A 26,929-nucleotide genomic window follows, 5' to 3' on the forward strand; every position below is an offset into this window, starting at 1 on the left:
TCGAGGCGTCGACGTTGCTAGACCCCACCTTCTCGCTGGTAACTAGGGCTATGTCTACTTGGCTGGCCGTCTCAAAAAGCCGACCAATCCGCGATACGAGACGGCCACTGCCGACGCGTAAAGTAGCGGAGGCGCCTTTATCGCCCAGGTTAGGTACGCAAGGGATCGCAAGGGACGGAGGGTGGAAAGATCGGGGGAGATGGAGGGGGAGCGAGTCTGCGGGCACGGCGGAAGAGAAGGGCCAGGCAAGTGGGGCAAAACACCACCCTCCACGCGCGCCAAAGGGTACGTGTGTGGGTTCATGTACCATTCGTAGTACCCAGCCGCCCCCGGGGGGGTTTCCTTTCTTCGTTAGCCCGTCGCGCACAGCCGAGCACAACCCCGCGCTGCACGACGGCTCAGTTGCCCAACACCGCGAGGACGACACGGTTGCGCCACGAACGGCGAACACGCTGCTCTATATCGGGACCATACCCATACCGAAGCGATCTATACCGCCGCGATATTCACTTATCATTAGCCTCCTTTGAAAATGACAAAGTCGCAATCAGGTGTTGATTGAACAAAAGTTAATACCCGTGCTTGTCCGCGCGTGCGCGCGCTTCATCGAACTTGGATCTTGGAATTTGAACAAACGCGCTTTGAGGTTTCACATACAGTTTGAGAATATCTGAAAAAAGTCGTTTTGTGATACCTAATCCACGAAGATATACTCACTTGGCTCTAACAATCGTGTGATATCAATCATCGAGAAGAGAGATTGTATGGACATAGGCTTGTATGAACATATAGGATAAAAGCGTTCTGGATATAATCTGTGTTAAAGATGTACCCAAGACATACTTGGAGTGCCGATGAACCCCCGTCGAAACAGTTGGGATCGTGTCGACTTTGACTTTCGGATCGTCCTGTTTGCGCGCTTCTCAGGACGCAATTACCATCAGGTTTCGGTGTGTCGGTGTTATCCCGATCGTATCTGAAAAGCCAGGTCTCAACGGTTATCTTTGAAATCTCTTTCTCTCTCTCTCTTTCCCCCTCTCTCTAAAAAAAAAAATAAATAAATAAAAGAAAATGATTTGCAAAGCACGGAACAATTCGTTGAAGCTTGCACGTGCTTCTATGAGTGAAACTTGACTACTATGTGCAACACTCTCTGCGTGTGTTGTTTAATGTTAATGTCGAAAAGAAGAGACAAAGCTTCGAGTTATACTGAAAGAGCTTCGCGTAGTATATGTACGCGCACGAAACGGTGTCGTGACAAACGACAAATAGAGTAATCTGTACCTGATCACAACGAAATATTTATTTCAACGAAGTGGAGAACACAGGAGTAAGCATACATCGTCACGATACAGGCAAAAACAAATAGAATTTTCTCGCGTTCCATTTACGGAACGTATTGTTCATGTTGCCGACGATCAATGAAACGTTTACAAGAAAGATCGTTCGTTAGTGATTATCTTCCATCCATAACGAAGATAAGTCGAAATAAATTGTGTCATTGCTGAGCACGTTGTATTGTATTTGCTGCAAATATTCGTTAAGGAATCTTAGTTTTTACATAAATATGTAAAAACACCATATAATTTGTTAGATTTACGCTAGGCCTTCTTTTACGCCAATTACACATAATACGACTTCACCAAAGAATTAAATTTTTAACGGCCTTAAAGCAAATATTTCGTAACTTCAGGGACACACTTGTGACGGCAACAACCGTCGCAAAGTGATGTCAGTATCTACCAGATTTAAACACCTTATTTCATTGTCATTCTGACAACTTTTCAACAAATCCTACTGAAATTAACATCAACTTTGTAAAATCGCCAGAAATTTTGCAGTATATTCACTAATTTCTGTGTTTAATTTACAAACTAATACGAGTTAAGTTAGAATCCAAGAAATATACAACGATTAAGTTCTGAACAGTGGAAGAATCTTCCGAGGAAACCGAACAACGATCCCAGGAGACCTAATTCTTATAATAATCCGGAACAAATAATCACACAAGGCTAAGATATATAAGTTCGTTCTCTTGAATGTGCACTTTGATGTTAGCCGGCGGCTGCAACCCAATATCCGCCTGCTGTATCTCCGTATACGTGCCTATCGTGAAATTCGTGAATCGAGGATCGACATAGATCACTTGGTTCCCGTAAAACAAGCAGCGAAGAATGTCGCTCTGAACCCCGCGGGACTCTCCGTCAAAAAACACGAAGATGCCGCAACAGCAGCAACGGTCGGCTTTCGCGATTCAAGAGCTGCTGGGCCTAGATGGTACCGGAAACAGGAGCGGGACCGATCGCGGGTCCCCGCAGGACTCGCCGCCCGCCGGTGTCTCGGCCGTTTCCTACGCCCCGGCTGCGCCTCATCACTCGAAATTATGGGAATACATGCCCAGCTTAAATCATTTAGGCAATCTGGGGAATCTGGGAAATCTGGGCAATCTGGGCAATCTCACGGCCTCGAGGATGGCCTACCTGAATGCGCAGGCGGCCGTGGCGGCCGCCTTTCTACCGCCGCCCCATCCCCACCCGGCCCACCATGTACCGCATCATCAGGTACATCAATCGGGCCAACTTCCGGCATCGCCGCCCGGCGTCAATCTGCATCCTGCGGCACATGCGCAGCACGTACTTCCTGGTACCGCTGTAACTGCGAATCATCATCAGCACAGCCCGACTCAACACACGCCACCTCATGGTAAGTCGATAATTTTGATTTCCCAATTTTTAGTAGTTACCTATCAGTTGAACCTACATCTATATCCCGTTTTCTTTTTGTTTAGAAATATGAATAATATAAATAATAAATTATATAGAATTTTGTGATTTTAGGCAATGCTAGATTCTCACATCTATTTAATTTTTTGAATGTCAGCAAAGCAACCTGCATTTGCATATTACACTAAACATATAAATAAAACATATTACACCAAAATATAGATTAGTAGCCAGTTGCAACATATGTAAATGACAATAATAAAAGCATTTGTAAGACATTTACTTTCGATCCCTCTTTATGTTATGATTATAGTATAGTTTACAGATAGTTAAAGGAACAAACAAAGCTAATTCTAATCGATATATCATCATAATGCATAGTCCTTATTTAGCCGATATATTTATTGTATGTACATCGTAAACTGCACGGTAATTGTGGACAAGATTGAACTTATGACCCCCTGTGTTTCACAAGCAATGAAGTAAATTAATAGGCGTATCGTCGTTCTGGCGTGAAACAAGCACTTAACTGCCACTTACAGCTATCACTTAACAGAGAGCCACTCAAGATCAAGTTACTGAAAATCGACACATCTTTGTGTCGCGTGTCCACGCGCGCCGTCGGCCGTATTGTGTACGCGCCGAAGAATCCGGGGGAATTTTTCAGGAAAACTGTATTCAATCGGCAGCTGCTCTCTTAGCTCTGTCTTTCCCAATAATACACACAAACCCTAACCGAGTACACTCGAATATCCATCACTCAAAGCAGAAGACTTTTATTTGCCGAGTTTGTTGATTTGCCACTAAATTGAGCACAAACTGATGCATTTAGAGCAAAAAGTGTGAAATAACTAGTAAGGATCTGTTACTTTTATAAGTATATAATTTAATATATTCTATACAACTGTAATTTATTAAATTATAGTTATTAGTTCTCTCTGCATATATATATATATATATATATATATATATATTGGCTATTTTTTACAAGAATATTTGATGAATTTGAAAACTTAGTTAATTGCTGATGAATTTCGTATTCGATGAATCCGAATAAATATATAAAATATATAAATAGTACAAAAAAGTTGAAAAAGGAAAAAATACAAAATAATAAAAATTAAGATGAAAAATGCAAAAAATAACAAAGATATTCGGAGGAAAGAAAAGTACACTAACAATGAGATATGAAGATTTATAAGCACAGTTAAAATGTCATATAAAGAAAAGATGTAAATACAAATTATAGAATCTGAAACATGGAAAATTATTAGAAATTATTGATTGAGCATAGACAAAAATATAGTTATGAATTTGTCATACGCAAATAAGAATAGGAGATGAAATAAGAATAGAGGTTGATATTGTCAGGAGAGCTTTCACATGTGTCTTAAAAATAAATAGGCCAATGAATGATCTGAGGACATCTATACGGAGATGTTGAAGAATAGGATCCAAAAATTAGTTAAAATGATAACTTACGTCTTCAATTTGTGCATCAATAAGCATCCTATTCCAGAAAAATAGAAAACAACCTACATATATTACTAATCTACAAAATGGATGATAAAGAAAGCTGTGATAAATATAGAGGGATATCTGTTACACAAGCACGACGGGATTATATGGAAGAATATTAAGAGATCTGATTGAAAAGGAGATCCAGGAGAACGAAGAGAAAGAACAAAACGGGCGATTATGTATAGACGACGTATTTTGTCTCAAGCAAATTATTGAAAAGAAAATGGCAATAAATAGAGACATTCACACATTTATAGATTTGCAAAAGGTATATGACATAATATTAATAGTAAAATTCTGGGAAGTTTTGTGTGGAAGAATAAAATATAAAGTACACACACTTATTCAAGCACTAATTAAAGAATCTTTACAACATAATGACAATATGACAAGAATTAAAGTTGGTAAATTTCTTACTAAAGAATTCCCAATAAATAAAGGTAAGGTTGCTGCATTTTGCCTATTCTTTCAAAATCTACGTTGTAAGAATATTTAACAATGCAAAAGTTTATGAAATGAGAATTGAACTCAATAACATTCACCTTTATACATACATTACAATTTGCAAACGATCAAGTAATAGTTATAAATGATAAGAATGATGTGGAATTTTTTTATAACGCACAAGTTGATAAAGAAATATGAAAGAAAATTAAAAGTTAACATTGAGGTTAACTATAAATATCTTTGTGCTAGGGGAATATCAAGCGATCTCGATCTAGAAGTAATAAAAATCTCACAATGTCAAAAGTACATATGTATATCTAAAGGTCACTTTTGACACAATCAAAATAGACAACAAGGAAATAGACAAAGAATTGTCCAAGCAAAAAGAAATCATTGTCTGTCTCAACAAAATACTTTAGAACATATGTATTACGAAAAAAATAGAACTTAACATCTATGAAACTATGATAAAAAGTAACTTATTCTACGAAGCACAGACATGACAAAAAAATATAAGAAAAAATGTCGTGGAAATAGATATTATAGATATATTAGAAAATTGATAAGAATTTCATGAAGAGGCAAAAGAAATGAGACAGTGAAAGAAATAATGATATAGTTATTGACGATGTGAAGAGAAACAGCTAACGTGATTCGAACATACAACGGATGTCAGAAAGTAAATTACCTATAAAAGTGGAATAATAATCTGCAAAGCGTCACAGGAGAAGAAAACCTAAAACAAGAAAGTGTGAGAAAAACCATGAACACCAGAAATCTTTAGAAAAAAGAATGTCAAAACAAAAAGGCATAGAAGTTATTAGGTGTCAAACAATATCGTAAGACTAAATCGATTTATATATTATATAATATAAATTTATATTTCAATATTATTAATAAAACAATTATCAAAACGTAATGTAATACTGATAATAGCAACGACAGTGTAAACCTTTCTTGAAAAGAGAAGCATGCTTTCATAATGCTAGAAATAAGAAAAAAAGCATAAAGAAAAGGGATAAAAAGAAGCGGGAACACGCTGTGGGAATTGATTTATTTTCGTCAGAATAATTTCCAACGTTATGAATAATTAGTGGTATAATGAGTTGAGTGTTAGGCAGGCCTGTGCAATGTCTCACCAAAACACAAAGAGCATCGACAAAACTGGCCGTCCGCCATACAACTGTTCTCAACTTATTTCGATATGACATTAATATTTTAGACATAACGCTAAAATATCGTTGAAGTGTATATGTGCATATACTATAATAATATACATAAACATTAAATATTATATTTTACTTATTTATTATTACAATTAAATTATAATTTACTAAATTATGGTTAATGGAAAAGTAAAGAAATAAAACTAAATTACAATTTTAATAGTGAATGAAAGATAAACATGTAAAATTAAAAATTGCAACTCTATTATTATTATTATACTATTTACATAAAATATATTATCTTGTTTCTGTATATATGCATGTGTATATATGCATATGCATATTGTGACACTATAATATAAAAATAATATTTACCTTTGATCATTGAATAAAAAATACAGAATGAATATATAAATTTTAACAAAAACAATAAATATATATTTTTTAATACATGTATGTGTAAAATTTGCATAAATTTAAACACACAGAAAATTCTTTTTTAAAGATTGCATTAATTTAGTTTCCATCATATATTTCACGCAAATAAGCGTTGTTTAATGTTTGTTTTATAGTATTGTGAAAAACATTTTATTATATATTAAATTATCCTATTATGTGCAAAAAAATTGTACTTGCTATATTAGTTTAGATTTTTATTGTATAGTCACATACACATACACACTTATATATGTAACATATTTTGATTTCGCAGAATATATAACTTTAATATAGTGTATTATATCACCATTTATAACATTGAAGATTTCGCGGCGTAGAACGAATTTTTGAGAACGATTTTCAGGTGTCGAGTTCCAGACAGAACATAAAGGATCTACCATTCCATTCAAATGTCACTCTGGCACCTCGTCTCACAGCATTTATTTGATGTGTTCCATTCATTCGTTTTTGTCTTAAAATTTAAGGCTTAAAGACGAGAGCACAGACTAAGACTTATTATCGCTAGATTACCAACTGTTCAATTTATGTTGTTAATAATATAATTAAAATCTTTGATTAAAATGCAATCTCAATTTTTTTAAGAAATCCAAAGATTTGTGTTTCTTAATCATTATTACATCTTTGATCAAAATGTAATCTCTTTATAAAGAAATCTGAAAATTTATTCTTGGTTACTTTTATCTACTCTGTTAAATAATATATTCGAAATTTTCATGCTTTATCGTGTAAAAAATCACACATAAAAATAAACAATTACATATTCAGAATTGCATTATAAAGTTTAAAAATATTTAAACCATTAGATTTTATATATTAAAGAAAGTAATTTTATTAATATTAGTTAAATTTAATTATATTAACTATTCCTTATCTCTTTCTCTTTTTGCTCTTTTTTTAAAGAACAAATTAATAATTAGATCAGAATTAAAGTTAATGTCTAAACTAAAGAATTATTTAACTACATACAAAAGTTGTTAAAATTACATGCACATACACATACACAATTTTAATATTTTTATTTATAAGGATTATAATAAAATTATAATAAAAGAGAATATTTAACGACGAAATACATAAACACTTATTATTGGCATATTTCAATAATTATTTAAATCTAATAAAATTATGGTGAACTATAATTTTCTTAATTTAGCACGATGGAGATTATATTCAACTATGAAAATATGTAATAACTTAATTTCTTGCCTTGTAAGATGTGATATAACATCACGTGAGAAGATAGAAGGAAGATAGAAAACATCCGCAGTAGAGAATCTTCCTAATAGAAAGCTATATAACGATGATACTAACAACGAGTAAGGAAGGAAGAGAAAGGCACGTGTGTGAAAGAGAAAAAGGAAGAAAGAGGAAGGGAAGGGAAGTGCGTGAGCGGGCTTCTCAGGCGTTGATAGGCAATTTAGTTGATTGCTGACTTCAAACGATCCGAAAAAGCTTCGAGTTCGAGACGCGAGTGTGATATGCGACGCCTCGAAGGATGCGAAAGACGTGAGAATCAAATAATTTGCGTACGTAAATTTCGGAATATTTTGAACAATATATTTCTTTTTTTTTCTTTACAAAATTTTTTCTGCTCTTTGTTTTATTTGTATTAAATTTTCTTATTTATAGAAACAAAATTGATTTGTAACTTGACGAAAATAAATCTACATAAAATTGCATAATATCACTGAGTTTTGAGAAACGATATATCAAAGGAAAAGATTAATGTTTTCATATCTTGAATTAACCTCAATATATTCAAATGCTATTATATGTATAGAGCCGTTTATTTTGAAAATAGAAGGTCATTTTTTCTTGTTTTTCTCGAGAATTCTTTTATGAACAAAAATCTAACCTCAATTTATAACCATGTAGCAACTATATTGTCGATTTTCTCGGAAATGGGCTTACATTACTTTTTAAAATAAATAGCGCATACGTAGTTGCTGTAAGATCTATTTCTAAATTTCTAGATTTTTAGTTTATTAATTGCGCTGTTAGTGTAAACTTGCGTCAACTGTCAAAAGGTTTACAAACAAGTATAAATGATCACTACTATAAAAAATTGCAGTTTATATATACTATCGATGTTTTGCACAATTTTTTATTTCAGAAGAATTTAAGACATTTTCTTATTTTGTAAAAAGTAACTTTTCAAAAAATCATTAATATATTTTTGAAACTGTATTCAACTGAATCAATTGATTCAGTTTCGATGATACAGAAACTTTTTTCATCCGCTTTAAATTCGCTTTAAATGATTCATTTGAAATGATTATTAAGAGCACAAGTGTGCTTAAAGTTGTAACCTTTTCTCACAACAGTTTCCGTGATGAGACTATGCGTGTATTGTACAGAAAAAATAAGGATTTATATAATATATATATACAATATAAGAATTGACCTCATTTTTATTAAACTTGATATCTATAAACTTTCTGAAATATGTGCACGATGTAACGTCAAAATTCGAAAATTAAACATAATAAACTCAACATAATCAACCAGTTAAAACAAAAAGTACTTGCTATTCAAAACTTGTATTCGATAGTGAAATAAAACTATGTGCTCCTCACGTTCATCGCGCATGTCAATGTCGAAAGTGTCATTGGAAATTTTCGGACTCACATATCCGCGTTTCAACCCTAGATGCGTAGTCAGACATTCATCGTTGATTTTCGCGCGCAGTCACGCCTCTGAAACGAAATGGTTTCCTCCAGAAAATCCGCGAAGCGGAAAAAAGGAGCGGAGAGTGGCAAACGCGCGCGATACGTACATACAAGGTGTGCGGTGCCGGGTGCGTTTGCGAGTGCAGATCGATACCGATTAGTACTTGAAAAAAGCGCGGGTGATCGTGTCTTTCGTACGTTTACATGTACACGCCCCGTTTCATATAGGGAAATGTATGCTAAATCGTACCGTTCCTTAAATCGTACCTCTACTGTATTTCTTAAATAGAATTAAAAAATATTTTAAGGTGTTAACACTAGTGATGTGCGATTCTAAATCGATCTTCATGAAAATCGATTTTCTCGACGAGAAAAATCGATTTTTTGTATCGATTCCATAGTATACGATTTTCGAGAGAATCGATTTTTTTAAAGCTAGAATCGATTCTTTTTTGTGCTGTTTTCTGACATTCTACTGATATCGGTGAGTACTACGTTTTAAATAAATAATGAAGTTTGAATTGCCGTTAGCACAGTATATACAGTAGCGGTGAGTAGCTCAACTCTCTGTCGGCACCTTTGATGTTAGTCTCATTTAAAGACTGGCTCAACGATTAATTAAAAAAATTGAAAAAGATTAATGCGTTATTTAAAGTACTTTTTACTCTTATCTTACACCTTTCAGAACCTACCTAACTCCTAAACTAGTAATCGTCGGTCCTACAAGGTTGTAGCTAGAATTCAATTTTACATTCGACTAGAAAATTATCGACTCGCAAAGGGGATCTCGGCTCTCTTTAGGATTAGCTCGACCAGCTTGAACTCCCGAAGGTCTACTACAATTTTTTAGATAAAAAAGTATAGTTTAGTTAATTTCTTTATGTTTCAGCATATTTCTTCTTTTATGCTAAATAACGTAAAAAAATCGATTTTCACGAGATCGATTTTTTGTACTCCGATTTTTATGAGAATCGATTTTTATATGTGCGATTCAAAATCGATTCAGAAATCAATTTTTATCATACGATCGCACATCACTAGTTAACACGCTGTTGTATCGCAGCTATAACCTCACTCGAATGCCGCAATGTTTCTTTCCTTCTCAACCGATCCGTTGATGAGTGACGTTCATAAATTTATTGTGTGATTTTCATGTAATATTCGGCACCCCCTGCCTAAGCTATCACATTGAGAAAGATAAGCAATTAAACTTATTAGCATTTTTTCATCTTATTTAATCCTGTATATGGAAACGTTGAAAAATCGGCAAAATGTTTTAGAATTATTTTTTTTATTCACATTTGACAAAACAATGGAAGTTCGGTAAAATGTATCACTAACTTTTTCTTATATCGTACTGGTACGATTTATTAAATTAATTTTTTTACTTGGGCATCAGTTTCCTTTTCTTGATATTTAAATGGAAAACTGAAAAAAATATTATCAATTTTTTTTTAGATAATACTTATTTAGGTATATTTTTGTATGGTATATATTATATATACAAAACATATGAGAAAACCAGCTGATTTTACTAAGATTTAATTTTATATTAGTACGGGATTTTTGAACTTTTATAAAATCCTAGATGAAATTGAATCCTAGTAAAATCAGCTGATCACATGTTATAACTTATGACTTGCTGAACAAAAAATATTATAAGCTCAAAGCTAAATAATAGATGGTTACTGATTTACAGCCAATCAAACACGAAAAATTAGGACTTTACGCGTTGTTTGACTAGTTGTAACTCAGTAACTATATTAGCATTATTTAGCTTTGAGGCTATTACATCTTTTGATCAGAATGTCTGAAACTACAACATATCAAAATTTCAGCCAATTCCACTGAGAGCCAAAATCCTATGTATTTTGTGCGGGGTCCTTTTTGAAGAGAATTTATGATTATAAATATGACATTCTTATAGATATGTTTTGTTGCAAAATGAGAATTTTTGTAGAAAATAAAACTTTATTTTTGTTACAATTTTTTAATTTTATTGTTATTGTTAGAGATACGATTTAAAAACTCATGTGCACAATTTAGCAAATCGGTATTGTAAATACCAAATACCACTTTTTCTAATTTTTAATTTACGATATGAGACAATGATGTGTTAATGTTAGCGTATAGCGTTGACAAAGAACCATAGTTTCAAATGAATAAAAAAGTTTGTCATTTCCTTGATAGCTTTATTGCAATTTTAATATTTACTTTTAGGGAATATGATTTTTCCCCTACATGTGTATATATGTATATACCCACGTACGTTTGAGCGTGTTCGATCGTGTCCGCGCGATAGCGCTCGAGAGCAAGAAGTCTTGAACAAATTAGCGGGTTTACAAACTCGTCAGCGCGCTTTGTTTCCGAGAAAAGTGCCGCGCGCGTCTCTCTACACATAAGAGACTCGCGGCGCCGACTACGTTTGCATAAATTTGCGCGCGCGAATATGCGATTTTTTTGCGCGGCCACGAATAAGTGGCTCGTGAACGCCAATTAGCGTAATAAAACTGATATAAAATAAAATTCTCTCGAAAAAGTATCGTTTGATTGATGCGAGAAGGAATTTGTAATTTTTAAAAACGACTGCAGCTTTACGTAACGACTGCGTTTTACGTAAAATAAAATAATATATAATTTTATAATGCAAAAAAAATAAAAATATAGATAAGGCTACTTATCGTAACAGTGTCTGCATAATTATAGAGGCACTTGCAATAACCTGAAGAAGAAAGTTACATACAAAATATTATCTACTTTATGCTAATTACAATTTATAGTTTTAAAAAAGCAAAATTATTTTTGTAAAAGTTCTTAGGTTCTTAGGTTACCTTAAGTTTTTTAAACAGAATCATACAATTTTCTTTTTACAATGGTGTAAAGAACATTAAAACTAATTTAATAATTACGATTATTCATGACACATCACTCTTTAAATAAAGTATACTATACGTAGCAGATATTAAATTATTTGAAACCAAAATAAATTATAGTAAAATTTTAAACGTACGAATATAAACAAAATATTGCTTAGTAAAATTGTATATGTGTGTATTTTTTGTATATTAGTACATTTTTTATAATATCAACATATATTTATTGACATAAATTCAAAATTTTTAGAGAATCTTAATTTTGTTTATTTTAGAGCCAGATAGTTTAATATCTAGTATGTATAATAATTTATTGACATAATTAGTCTAATAATATTAATAGTACTTATAAAATTAGTAATTATAAATAAAATAGTAGTTTTTGAATTTGTCCTTATATAATTTACAAAAAAATTATAAAGTTATATGATTCTATTTTGTAAATTTTACTTTAAAAAGATTACCTCGAATTTTTTACAAAAAAAAAATGTGGACCTTTTTGAATTGTAAGTTGTAATTAATATGTAACAAATTTTTGTCTATAATTTTTTTTGCAGATTATGTGTCTCTAAAATAGTGTAATTGTTACATTGAACCCACTATATAAACCAACACAAGATAAACCAATAAGAATCAGCATTTCCAATATTTTTGAAACCATAGGAATTAAAGAAAAATTTCTCAAATGAAAAAAGATAAAAAAGCCCATTATACAATAATAATAATTTTCTTATAGTCGTTTTCAAAGTTTTTTCTTCTATTTTCTCAAGAAAAATATTATATGTTTGTAATTATTTTGTGATAGCGGCTGTTAAAATGAATACAATAACTTATGAGACAAAGTCACTTACAAGTCAGTTACAAAAAAATAATTAAAAAATGTACATGTATAAAAAATATTTGAAATGATGACTGCCTCATATGCAATATTATAATCTTGTAATTGTTGAAAGCTACAACACTGTAATTTTTTAATTACCGATTATCGAAATTCATTAATGTTTACTATATGTATATCTGCAAAAAGTTTATATTAATAAGATATATACGTTTCCTTTTTGTGCTTTCTAATTTTGATAAGTGTATTTTAATGAGTGTGTGTAGGATATGGAAATACAGTTGAAAATTTCAACATGAGAATTTTGATGGTGAATAAAAAAATGTTTTTTTTATTTAAAGAGTATTCTTCAAAATTATCAAAAGCAGCTCTAACGAAAAACATAAAAAGAAGCAATTTATTCACACAGAGAAAGTACAGAAGAGTTTGAAGCTGTAGACTGGCGTCTGTGAGGAAGAAAATAAATGGCATTTTCTTTATAACGGATGGGTATATCTTGTATTTTTCGATATAATTCAAATATATTCCGAGGGTTTTTCATTAGTTTTGCAGGAAAATGCAACGCAGTGGCGGTGCTCGGCCTGGCTTATGCAATTGCGAATGCAAATTAAATGAAATTAAACAGTTAATTAAAGTACCGGCGCTCCTAGAGAAGTTAATTGAGATTCTTGGGAGATTTGTCGCGCGGAATGTCTTAATTTAGTCCCTTAAGCGCCCTAACTCGCCTTAACAACTTAGAATAATTGGATAACACTGCCGAGACGCACTCACACCGTTGGGAGGAGAAAAATTTAGTCTTCCAGCATTGACATCTCTTTTTTCTTTTTTTTTAAATGCGTCTTAATTTATCTTATGCGTGCAAAGTAATTCTGTCAGTTCTTTCGTCGTAAAAAAAATTCCTCGATCGAAAGTAAAACAGGTTTTTACATAAACCATATTCCATTGTCTTATTTCTTCCTCTCTCTCTCTCTCTCTCTCTCTCTCTCTCTCTCTCTCTCTCTCTCTCTCTCTCTCTCTCTCTCTCTCTCTCTCTCTCTCTCTCTCTCTCTCTCTCTCTTTCGCTCTCTCTGTTGAAAACAGTAAAATTCTCGAGTTTTCAAATTGAAAGCATGAATTTTTATTTTCAAATATATATATAAAAGAAATAACAACTCTGAGCATATCATATGTTGATTAATAATAAGATAAGAGAATGTCTTTCATATTCTGATTGTTATATTATTACATCACAATATATTAAATATAATTAAATTAATATAATTAAATATTTTAATAATTTTGTAAGTTTAAATAACAAATATGAGAGTTTTAACTTTGTATAATACTAACTTATACATATCATATAAAAAAATAAAAGTAATGAAATTACAATATTTATAAATCTGTGTAAATAATGTAAAATTATTTCAACAATTACGTTTGCAGAATTCGTTATTTTATTTTTCCAATTCTCATATAACAAAAGTAAGAACTTATTTCTATACATTTTGTAATGCGCATTTTAATGATTACATTTTGGTTTGCAGAGCGTATAGTTTTACCGCAATTATTATTTTTAATAATAATTAAAATATAATAATTAAAATGCTTCTCTTTCCTTGTTGGCTATAAAATCAATACTAAAATAGAAGTAAAAAAAATTTGAAAATGTTAGAAGGTTTTTATTTATTTTTTTATCAAAATTATTTCAAAAAGGGTTTTTATTAAAATCATTTACTAATTCTACGATATTTTCAAGTTCATAGAATTTCACATAGATGTACACTTTTATATGGCATTAGACATCTCTTATCTTTTATTTGCGCATTTCAAGTTAATGTCTAATTATCTTTAACTTAAAAAAAAAAATAACTTTCCTCGATAAAACAAAAATTCAATATCAAAATGGAGCATATAATAAATCATACAAGTCGCCAATTTGGATGTACTCATCTGTATATTTTCCTCCTCGTAATAATCTAATTCGTATATTTGATTGACACGAGTTTTTCCTCGATTTGGGCGGAGAAATAATTTTCTCTCATTATACTCTTGTCGCGCGATGTCAATCATTTGACCCTCGTCGCCGCAGTAGTTCACCTAATCGCCTAATCGTATAATCCGCTTCGACAAATCAATTCGGGTCTCCGACTGAAAGCGCCACTTCACGCTCTATAGCTTCTGCCTGGCAACTATGCCGATTATCGAGAGATACGGAGAATTTTGCCCGGATTATTCGACATAATATATTTTGACGCAAGATAACATTAAAGTTCCAAATTTAGTGATGACGTGATATGCGTCGCGAATAAATATTTCAGTTATTTGTAAATTTATAACACTTGTGAATCTTTCAAAAATGCGTAAAGCGATGTAATTAAATATAATAGCATTAAATATATAATATAATAAGAAGAGATCGATGCACAACACGAGATATAATTTATAAATTAAATCTTATGAATATTATATCTTATTAATCTTATAATATTTAATGTCATAGTAATGTAATATTGTACAAAAAGTTAAGTTAAAGTAGAACGCAAAGATAAAACGATAATATGTAAGTATTGAATCTTTTACAAATACATAAAGCGATATAATTAAACAAAACAATTAAATACATAGAAAAGATCAATAAAATACAAGATGAAACAATTATAAATTAAAAGTTATAGTAATATATAACATTGTATAGAAAGTTAAATTAAAGTAAAACCCAATAAAGATAAAATACGATATAAGTACTAGAAAATTGTATACTCTAGATTATTTTACATTAAATTATATATGTTAACATGTGTTAAATATAGTAAAATATTCCACATATTTTCCCAAAATCTGCCTTGTCTTTAAAACAACACATGTAATGAATTAAAAGCGCAATCGCAAAATTTATTAAGTCTTCGAAAAAAATTCCTTACACGATTAAGTATATTAGTAAAAATATTAATAGTAGAATTTATAATTTATTCATACTTATATTAATTCCCCCCTATCGATTAGTAATAATTTTTTAATCCATAAGTTACAAAGTATGATCGTAGGAAAAAATCTATCGCAGAACCGAGAACGTTCAATTAGTGAATTATCGGTTTGGCGTCGCGACACATCGACGAGAACAAAGCGGGTATCGATCTATTATCCCCGGGATAAAATTATGCGCGTTATAACGGGGGTCTGCGTGTCCCCGTCACACCGTAAACTTGTCGGCATTGTTTCAAGGCGGCGCGTACATACATATACGAGGCTATCAATCGGCCTTTTCGCGCGGTGCACTCATCTCGTAAATTCTCACCCCTTTGACACGCGCCCGATACGAGTTCCGAAAACCGGTGTTCCAAGGACCGCGGGGGAAGGGGAAGGGAGGGTGGAAGAGCACTAGTTATATAGCGGTGCGCGTCGGCGCGATAGTGGCAACCCTCGGCTGGCGTAGAAGCTTTAACCCCTCGGGACCTGCGGGACGTTAATGAAATAACACGGGAATTAGTCTCGGACATTACCGACAAACTATGTCCATTACCGTGCCCCCGCGCGAAAATATAGTGTCCCACGAAAACTGTACTCTGGGAGTTGCTGATGTGGACCAGGCGTGTAGAGATTAGGAAAAAAAATTGTTTAATTTTATATATAAATCTGTAAACTCTTACCTAAATCAAGATTATTCTTTTTACATTGAGTGTATGCGTCAATAATTTTTTTTGTAAAATATAAATAATATAGATATAAAATAAATAATATAGGTATAAAATAAAAAATATGATATAATATAAAAATATAATATAATATAATAATAATATAAAAATAGATAAAATTCTTATTCAAAATTATAATACTACTTATAAAATTTAGTTATAATATTATGTATTAGTCATAAAATATTATAGGGAAAAGTATGCGAAATTGTACTGTTCGTTAAATCGTACCTCTACTTTATTTTTAAAAAACAGAGTTAACATATTTTAAGGTGTTAACGCTGTTGTATCGCAGCTAGTCTCACTCAAATGCCGCAATGTTTCTTTCCTTCTCAAGCGATCCGTTGATGAGTGACGTTTATAAATTTATTTTGGGTGATTTTCATGTAATATTCAGCACCCCGTGCCTAACCTATCACATTGAGAAAGATAAGTAATTAAACTTATTATTAAGGCTCCTGGCTCCTCGCCGACCATGTCGGAATCGTGACGTCAGAGGCGAGAAACCACATGCTAAAAATTCTTGCGTGCCATTTTTAAATAAAAAGATATTTCAATAAAACAATACTACAAAATTCTTTGGCACACTTGTAAAATTGTCCGAAAATTATCTTTTTCCCTTTATAATCAATCAACAACTGTAAACTGACCGTAATATGAAGTCCAAGCCGTCTGGTCTTTGCGCATGCGCAGTCATTCCACATGACAAAATCCGATGTTACACTCATTTTACGGTTGTTTATTAACTGTCAAGGGAAAACCATAGTTTTCGGACAATTTTATAAGTGTGACAAAGAGATTTGTAGTGTTGTTTCATTGAAATATCTTTTTATTTAAAAATGGCACGCAAGAATTTTCAGCGTGCATTTTCTCGCCTCTGACGTCACAATCCAACATGGCCGCGGCGAGGATCCAGGAGCCTTAAAAGCATCTTTTTATCTATTTAATCCTGTATATGGAAGCGTTGAAAAATCGGCAAAATTGTTTTAAAATTACTTTTTATTCACAAATTTGACAAAGCAATGGAAGTTTGATAAAACGTACCACTAACTTTTTTCTATAATGTACCGGTACGATTTACTAAATTTATTTTTTTACTTAGGCATTAGTTTTTTGTCTTTATGTTTAGATGGACAACTGAAGAAAATATTACAAATTTTATAATTATATTGAGATAATTTATGATTTTAAATATCACATTCTTATATATATATTTTGTTGCAGACTTTTTATAGAAAAGAATTTTTATAGAAAATGAAACTTAATTTTTGTTACAATTTTGTAATTTTATATTGATAGAAGTATGATTTAAAAACTCATGGGTACAATTTGGCAAACCGGTATTGTTAGTAAATCGTACTAAATATTACTTTTTTTTTAATTTTTAATTTACGATCTAAAACAATGATAAATTTATATTAATATTTAGCGTATATCGTTGAAAAAATAGTTTCAAATAAATAAAAAAATTTTATTATTTCTGTAGTAGTTTTATTGCAATTTTAATATTTACTTTAGGGGGTACGATTTAGCATACTTTTCCCTATATATATATTATGCAGATAGAAATTGATTTAAGCAATTAATTGGCACTATTGCTAGATATATAAAAAGCTCTATCCATTGCTCATGAGTCACTCGGGATACTACGCGTGCACATTCCGCGGACACCGTGTACATATACATACATATCGTCGCTGGGCTCTCAAACGAACCCGGGTAAGTCGCTCAAATTGGTACGGATTTCCAGCCCAACACCTCGATTGTCCGCGCTAAAGAGTGCTTCGCGGGCATACATGAATTCACGCCTCGAACACACGTATACGTCGTCATTGTCCTCTTCTCACCCTTCATCTCATCTCTCGCCAACGTTTCCTCCGCGTTTCTTTTCCCCAACCCCTTCTTTTTCTCGCTCTCGTCGCTTTGTACAGTTGTCTTTTTTTCTCTCCTGTCCGCAAGATCCTTTCCTTGTTAATCTCTCGTGCATGTATCATCCTTTCCCTTCATCTCGCTGTTTCCATTTTCTCCCCCTCCTCTCCTCTCTCTTTCTCTCTTTCTTTCGTATATTAATCCTTCTATACTATATATTTTGCATTTCTATATTAATCCTTCTATATTATATTTTTACACTTTTATTAATTCTTCAGCTTTTACTCTTTCTTTCTATTCTCTTATCATCTAATTTTCTTTTTTAACATTATTTTCCTATTTTAGGCATACAATTATGTCATATAATGTTTTCTTCTCTACGTGTATGTACATACACATTTTCCTTTCTTATTCGATTTTTTAACAAAATATCTCTCTTGCTTTTTTATATTTTATTCTAATTAATAATAATATAATATATATGTATATATACATCGATTTTCTTTTATCTTATTTCTCTCGATATTCCTTCTTTTCTTTCTCATTCTTATATTCTTATCTTACCTCTCTTTCTTATATTCTAGATATATACAATTTAAAAAATTTTTTTATTGGTAATTATTTAATTTTTATTTATTTTTTTGATGTTACTTTCTTCATTACATTCATAGTTCAACAAAAAATATTAGAATAAGATTAGTCACTTCCTGTTTTTTAAACACTGAATATGATTTCGATTTCAATATTGTTACATTTGCAGTAAAAGTTGCAAGAAAGGACAATTTTATATTATTATTATATTAGCAAGGATATATCATGTGTTAAAGAAATTTTATTGCAATCAAAATTAAGTATATGTTGTCAAAACTTTTAATCTTTAAAAGAACTTATTATCGATTATGATTAATAAAATATTCATAGTTAATAAGACGTTCATAATGAATAGCCATTTTAACACCAAAGTCATATTTTTAGTGACCTAAAAAACTTTTAAGTTAAAAAAATTAATCTAATTAAAAATTATTAAATAGTTAATTTTTAATAATCAAATATAGTCGACACAACACTTATGAGAGCTACAAATCCTAACAACATACTTAATTTTATGTTTACATTAAAACCTCTTCACATGCAGTAGCTATAATATGACAAAAGACAATGAAATAATATCTTTTCTTTTGCAATTTTAATTGCAAATTTCTCAAAGATTGTGACGTGATAGAAATTTAGAAGTCGGAATTATATTAGACGTATTAAAAATTATAGGAAGTGAGTAGAATCTTGTTGTTATATGTTCATAAAATATATCTAATATAACGAACGGAATCGACTTCTGTTCATAATCATAAAAACATAAAAACATAGACTTACAATTTACTCGCAATAAACTTACAATGAACTTACAATAAATTTATTAATGCTATTAATTACTAAATAAAGAATTTATCCATCAAGTAATTAAACATAGAAAGGCACTTTATGTATATACAAAATAAATGTTGAAAATAATCAGCAAGAATGTTTTACTTTGAAATCCCTCAATTTGATAGATCATTTTCATAGGATTTTTTTATCAAAAGAAGAATGCTGCAAACCATATAATACCATATAATTTAAGATATTGATGTTTCAAAAAATTTTTATTTATTTTTTTTTAAATATATCAAGATTTTAAAACTTTTGGCAAGAGATTATTTTTATAGAGATTTTTGTCAAATTTTTTTTACTATAATACATATATAGATAATAAATCAAATTTTAATTTAATTAGAAATGGGTTTGGGTTAAGTTAGAATTTTTTCAGAGTGTGAATGCAGGGAACATTCTTCTTTTGATTAAAAGAATCTATCAAATACATCTATCGATTGAGAAGTTCCTGAGAAATAACATTCACTTCAAATAAAATTGCTGTATAGCTAACAAAAAATAATTCTTTGTAAAAAATTATACAAATATCATAAAATTTTCAAATAAATGGCAAGAAAGAGATGTCTGTGCAGTAAATATAAGATTACGAGTGGCCACACTCTTTTGAGGGAAATCGCATGTCGCGTTATCGAGAAGACACGCTCGAGTGGGATGCTGAATGGACCGACGCGTTCCGCAGCCGTCCGCGTGCACGCCTTCGATTCGTAAAAGGAGACCCGTGGAGAGAAGACGCTTTTCAAGGAGTAACCGCAAATCCTAGTATAATACTAATAGGACCATAATAGGGTCAATAGAGCTTAGCCGCGTGACGACAATAAGATCTTGTCAAAATACGCCGGGTAACACGAGACTAGGAAGCGGATTTTTCTCAATGGGGGTCTCCGCCCCGGAGTCCCCCCTCCCCTCTTCCCCTCTCCTGCGTCAACCGGTACAAGGTGATGCGCATTATAGGGTTTTCAAAAAATCTGAAACCTTCCCCGGGTGCGTGATTGAGGTTTAAGTTTCACCGCGTACGACGACCGTCGATCCCGGTGAAAGAAGGACGAATGGGAAAAACCGAAGAATGCCGTATCGGTCTATAACACGCTATTCGGATCTCAAATGAACAATTCGATATATGTACGCTTATTTAGACTCAATACAAGCTCGATTTCCGGCAACTTTTTTTTAGATACCCACGTTATCGCGCGTGATAAATAATCTTTCAGTTAATTGACGATATTGTTAAAAGAAAACAATAATGTCATAAAACATTATTTGTCAATTAAGAACAATTGTGTTTCCTGTTATATATAAGTCGTTTATTTTGAAAGTGGTGTACATTTTCGAGAAAATCGATGATATTGTTGCTATCATTATAAACTGAAGTTTTCGTTGATAACGCGCGCGCGAAACAAGAAGAAGTGAACTTATATAATTTTCAAAATAAACGGCTCATATTACAACATTAGTATAATATATAAATGCAGAGTAAATCGCAGAATGTTTTCGCGAACAAAAGGATCTCGCACAATCCTTATGGAAACTGGATTTTAGTAGAATTGACTGCAGATTTTTTTTTCTTTTTTTCATATGTTGTAGCTTGTGAACAGCTTCAAAGCTAAATAATGGACAGTTACTGAGCTACAGCCAGTCAAACAACTCGCAGAATCTGAGTTTTTCGTGTTTGACTGGCTGTAAATCAGTAATTGTTTATTGTCTATTATTGTTAATTGTCTATTTATTTAGTGTTGAGCCTATTACATTTTTTGTTCAGCAAGTCATAAGCTACAACATATAAGAAAACCAACAGATTTTACTAACAATAAGATTCAATTTTATATAGAATTAATTCGGGGTTTTTGAACCTATATATGAAATCCTAGATGCAATTGAGTCCCGATAAAATCAGCTGATAGATTAAATTGTAATAGGTAAAAATGTAAATATGCTCAAAGCTAAATAATAAGCTGAGTTGCAGCCTGTCAGACACGAAAAACTCTGCAAGTTATTTGACTGGCTGTAATTCAATAACTATGTCCATTATTTAGCTTTGAGACTATTACATCTTTTGTTCGGCAGGTCATAATCTACAACATATGAAAGAACCAGCCAATTCCATTGAAATCCAATTTCCATAAGGATTGTGCGGAGTCTTTTTTACATATTATACCCCAAACGTTTCTATTTCCAAAGCGCAATTTGCGCTTTAAGGGAAATATACCGTTTTTCGTCAAACAAATAAGTTAAGCTTGTTAAACTTCCCGTCAACTCTATACCATACCTTTCTGCGTTAATTTATCAAACAAACGCGCAAACCCCAGGTCAAGCTTGGCGTCCCCATTTTAAGACGCCGGCTCGTTAAAGTTATTTGAAGGGGAGCAGTTCCGCTACCATCACGTCGCCTTCCTTCCCTTCGTGAAACGGAATCTATCTCACAGGCCCCCAACTTTCTTAGAAGTCAGGCAAATCTTTTTCAACCCCTGTTTTTCGCCACTACGCCGCAGACGACTTTATTAGAAAATGGCTGAAGTCGTGAAGCGTCTCAATATACAGAGTGTTTATTTTCCTTCTAACCTAACCTAACAACTTGTGTCTTTGTGATATTGAATACGCGCTTTTTTATTGTACATAAGATCTAACACGACTAATATTGTATACATAATATTAAAAACTCATTAACATTAATATTTAAATAATAGTAAATAAACAGAAAAACGTATTGTAATTTTTTTTTAATTCAAAGGAAATTTATATATTGTACTTCCTTAAGGCAAAGTAAACGAGAACAAACAATTTTTATTTCACAGAATATTAGACAGAGTAGACCAGACATAATCGATTTGTAAAAACGTAGCTTATGTTATATAATTACATCCAATCATTCATTATAATAAAAATTATTAAAAATTATTCGAGAATCCCTCTTTAGGAAGTTAATGAGATTTTGGGCGATTTGAATTTCGAATCGATCGGCTTGAAACAGATATAGCCGGAAAAATGGAAAAGAGGACTCCTTTGATAATCATTCTAATGAGACGATCTATGTCACGAGCCTTCTTTCGTTCCGCATAGAAAAATCTTTTTCACGAGATTTTAATTAAATTATGGTTAACTTTCGTATCGAGTAATTAAGTGTGATTCGAGCGAAATGTATGCTTCTGCAGATAGAAGCATAAATAGCATTGATATTTGGAATATCTTAATAGGCAGTAATAAAATAATCGTCGAGTCAATTTCTCCCCCTACCCTCTCTGTCGCAATTAACTTTTTATTTCATTTTTTTAAATAAATATTATATATCAGTTAATAGCAGATTTAAACTTTCAATAAAATGTATTAATTGATACATTCTCTGAATATAACTAACATAATTCCGGATATTTTACAATTATACATCTATACCAGAAACATAATAAAAATTAATTGTTGCTAATATTATTATTCTTTTTCTCACATACTTAACTATGGTTAGTTAACTTGTCGTGGTAATTAATATTTGTGTGAGTGTGGTATAGTATAAGTATACGCACTACAAAGAGAAAAGCTAGCTTTAAGCGTTACTAATATATATTATTAATTATATATATAACCCCGGATTTTATTATTTAAAAAATAAAAATAATAACTCTTTTTTATTGCTGATGAAATGACACATTACAATTGTATTTTCTGTTTTAGGATTTTCGCAATCGAAAGGATCGTTTCCGAATACGAGTCCAGGTAAGATTTTTGTAAAAATATTTTAATGTATTTAAAATATCAATACTTCATTTCTCAATTATACGATAATTGTACTGCAATAACTCAAAGCATGATGCGAATTACATTAATTACCCATCGTCAGATGTGTATGATACAAATAATTCGTGTAATTATATAAAAGCATATAAACTTTGAAATATAAATAATATAAATATATTAATTAATTTTAATTTCTCATATATTTTTATAGTACTACACGAGTCATTTATTGAAAGAAATCGAATAATATACACAAAAAATAGCTACAAGACAATAAATGATTTTATCAAAAGAAAACATAGGTTAGGTATATATTTTTTCAAAAATCGTAACTGGCTTAAAATTTAACAAGATAGCCATAAAATACAACCTAACCTAACATTTTTATGCCTATATAATCTATATAATATTTACACGAAGCTCCTACGCGTTTTCGCGAAATGTACGGAAATTTACCAGACTTCCTTTTCAAGGCCGCAAGCGACTGTCAAAAAATCAAATTCATTCATGTCGTCGCGTCGAATTTATGACGCTTTTCGAATGCGCAATTGCTGTGAAAAACTGAATGTACCTATATTTATACTTGTTCCTCTCTTTGTGTAGTAAAAATAATGTTCTCGAGTTATATACTTTCTCTACAAGCGTGAAATTATGCAAATCTGTGTTAGTCAGCTATACGTTAGTAATAAACGATTATGTTACATAATAATATATCGTCCTTAATAAGGACTGTAAATTTTTTTTTGCAAAGCATTATTTCGTAGAGTATAAAGAATATCAGTTTCGTGTTAATGAGACATCAATACAAATGCGGGGAAAAAATGGAGAGAAGTATAATCGGTATAATGAATAATACCGACTATCGTCATTCTAATAATAATTTTTCGATAATGAGTTCTACAAATGCCATAACCATTATCGCCATATGATGACATCATGCGCACACTGAGGAGAAAAAAACTGCTTACGTATTCATGCGCGCGATGATTTCGATTTTTCCGCACCATTAAACGTGGCCTGTTTGATCCGCAAAGCGATGTCGCTCGAAACAAGATACGACAAGTTGAAAATGATTACCGAGGATGAGTTTCGTATTTAATGGGGACGTGTTTCTACATTACTTGCTACGGATATTCATTGTCACATCGTATAACCAGTCAATTAATTATCATTAGCAATTTTCGAATGACTGTGTACGATTAATTTTCCAATACTACTAATATATTTTCATTAACATTGATAAAAATTATATATTAACATTGTAAATTAAATATTATATCTATATTCAACAGTTATAATTTCACAGAATCGTTTGATTTTCTTTCTAGATTGGCTAATTATTGATTTATTAATTTGTCAGCGTTGCTTGGAGATAAAAGTTAATAGAAACTTCTACTGTCATATTAAATGATATTAAATAATAATTTAAAACAAATTTGTGCCGGAATTTTTGCACGCTTCGAAGTAATTAATAAGTAATAAGAACATTTTCAATTCAGGAGAAATAAAAACACAACAGCCATTTAACTTATATGAGAAGTATAGACCAACAAGAGGTAAAAATATCTTAAAGCGTACAGCACCCTCGGAGGCGATTTAAGATTTGACAGCAGGCGTGGAAATGTACTCGAGTTTCGAGCGAAAAAAGTCTCCTATTACAGATTAGCGTTTCAATGTGGGTGTGTATGCACAGCACCATTTCTCAAAATATTTTGACGTAAAATACAATATCTGTATCTATACGAGCCACATTGATTAAATGGGGAGTTACACATTAAATGAAGTGTAAATAAAAATTGTATTGAGTCTAAAAAAAATTCTTCCATTTCATTCAAAATTAATTAAAATAACGATTTTTTAAGTAGAAATTGGGATTTTAAGTATCTTACAAGTAGGCTCGAATTTGCTTGCATAATTTCGAACTCTCTATGATTACTTTTAAAAATATAGTACTTCAAGTATTGGAACTTGTATCAAGTATATTCGAATTTTTTATGAGTATTTATGAGAAATTGTGGGAGTAGGTGAATATATGGGTGAGGATAAAGTAAATGGGTAGGGATGAGGCGAGTGGGTAGGGATAAGAAGTGTGTGTACGCGCATAGTGTGAATATGTGTAGGAAATATTATAATTTTTTATCTTAAAATTCGACTACTTGCAAAAGATTCAATTTTTTATAAGTATTATTTTGAACTTTGCAGGTACTTCATCTAAAATGCAAATATAAAACTGTTTTATTCGATTTCTTTGCAAGTACAATATATGAAATATTATTTTTTTTATGACTTATATTACTTAAATGAAAGAAAATAAAACTTAATTATTGAATTCAATTTGTATTTTTAAGTAAAATTAAGTAAATATTGAATTTTATTTTACTAGAAATGAAAAAAAACATGTATTTTACACTTTTATACAAATCTTCTATTAACCCATTTAGTATGTTAAATACTCCTAAGTTTGATATGTATATATGTATATCTATAATAACTTGCGCAGATAATTTTTATCTTTATAGTATCTGTATAATATATTACGTAAAAATCAAAGCAAACAGATTTAGTGGAAATTATTTAAAGTAACCCGGACTAATCTCGTGTAAAATGGATTCCGGTTAAATCAGAGCTGGTTTTTTCATATGTTGTAGCTTATGAGCTGCTGAACAAAAGATATTAATAGCCTCAAAGCTAAATAATGGACAGTTACTGAGCTACAGCCAGCCAAACAATTCGCAGAATCTGAATTTTTCGTGTTTGACTGGCTGTAAATCAGTAATTGTCTATTATTTAGCTTTAAGCCTATTTTACATTTTTTGTTCAGCAGGTCGTAAGCTACAACATATAAGAAAACCAGCAGATTTTACTAACAAAAGATTCAATTTTATATTGGTGTAGAATTTTTGAATTTATATGAAATTCTAGATGAAATTGAATCCCAATAAAATCAACTGGTTTTCTCATATGTTGTAGCTTATGATCTATTGAACAAAAAATATAATAGACTTAAAGCTAAATAATATCCAGTCACTGATTTACAATTAGTCAAACATGAAAACTCAGGCTTTGCGAGCTGTTTGACTGGCTGTAACTTAATAATTATCCATTATTTAGTTTTGAGGCACCTTTTGTTCAACAGGTCATGAGTTACAACATATGAAAAAACCAACTGATTTATGCAAAATCCATTTTACATAAGATTAGTGCGGGGTACTTTCAGGCGAAAATATGTAATATCTTTCATCTTTGCTTTGTGTAATATTTATCATTCGATTCATTTAAGACGTGAAATTTTTTCTTGTCACGTGTTTACGATGTCTACATACGTACACGCAATCAAAATACTACGTCGAATCGATGTGCCCAAAGAAATCTGCGGACATTTCTCGCGGAAAAGTGCTGTCGAACGTTGGTTGAAGATTCCAACATCCATGTTTTCGCGCATCTTCAATTTTCCAGCAGCCCTTTCCGAGCAGCACCGTCGCTATCGCTGACGGAGGAGAGGGAAAGTGGGGGAGTACTCTGCGTTGATACCACTGCTT

General features: G+C 31.5%; 1 protein-coding gene across 3 annotated transcripts in view; it reads left to right on the forward strand.

Moving 5' to 3' along the window:
• The first annotated feature begins 383 nt into the window (after positions 1-383).
• LOC145948948 (uncharacterized) overlaps positions 384-26,929 on the forward strand; it is an 89,459-nt gene continuing 62,913 nt past the window's right edge. For all 3 annotated transcript variants that reach the window (XM_083058558.1, XM_083058560.1, XM_083058559.1), the window contains exons 1-2: positions 384-2,703; positions 23,328-23,369. In XM_083058558.1, coding sequence (XP_082914684.1) covers positions 2,220-2,703; positions 23,328-23,369 — 526 coding nt within the window. In that variant the 5' untranslated portion in view covers positions 384-2,219. The remainder of the gene's footprint in view (positions 2,704-23,327; positions 23,370-26,929) is intronic.

The sequence above is a fragment of the Prenolepis imparis genome, unplaced genomic scaffold, assembly GCF_030444845.1.
Source record: "Prenolepis imparis isolate NDT839.2.m4 unplaced genomic scaffold, iyPreImpa1.0 SCAF_2, whole genome shotgun sequence".
NCBI classification, from domain to species: Eukaryota; Metazoa; Arthropoda; class Insecta; order Hymenoptera; family Formicidae; genus Prenolepis; species Prenolepis imparis.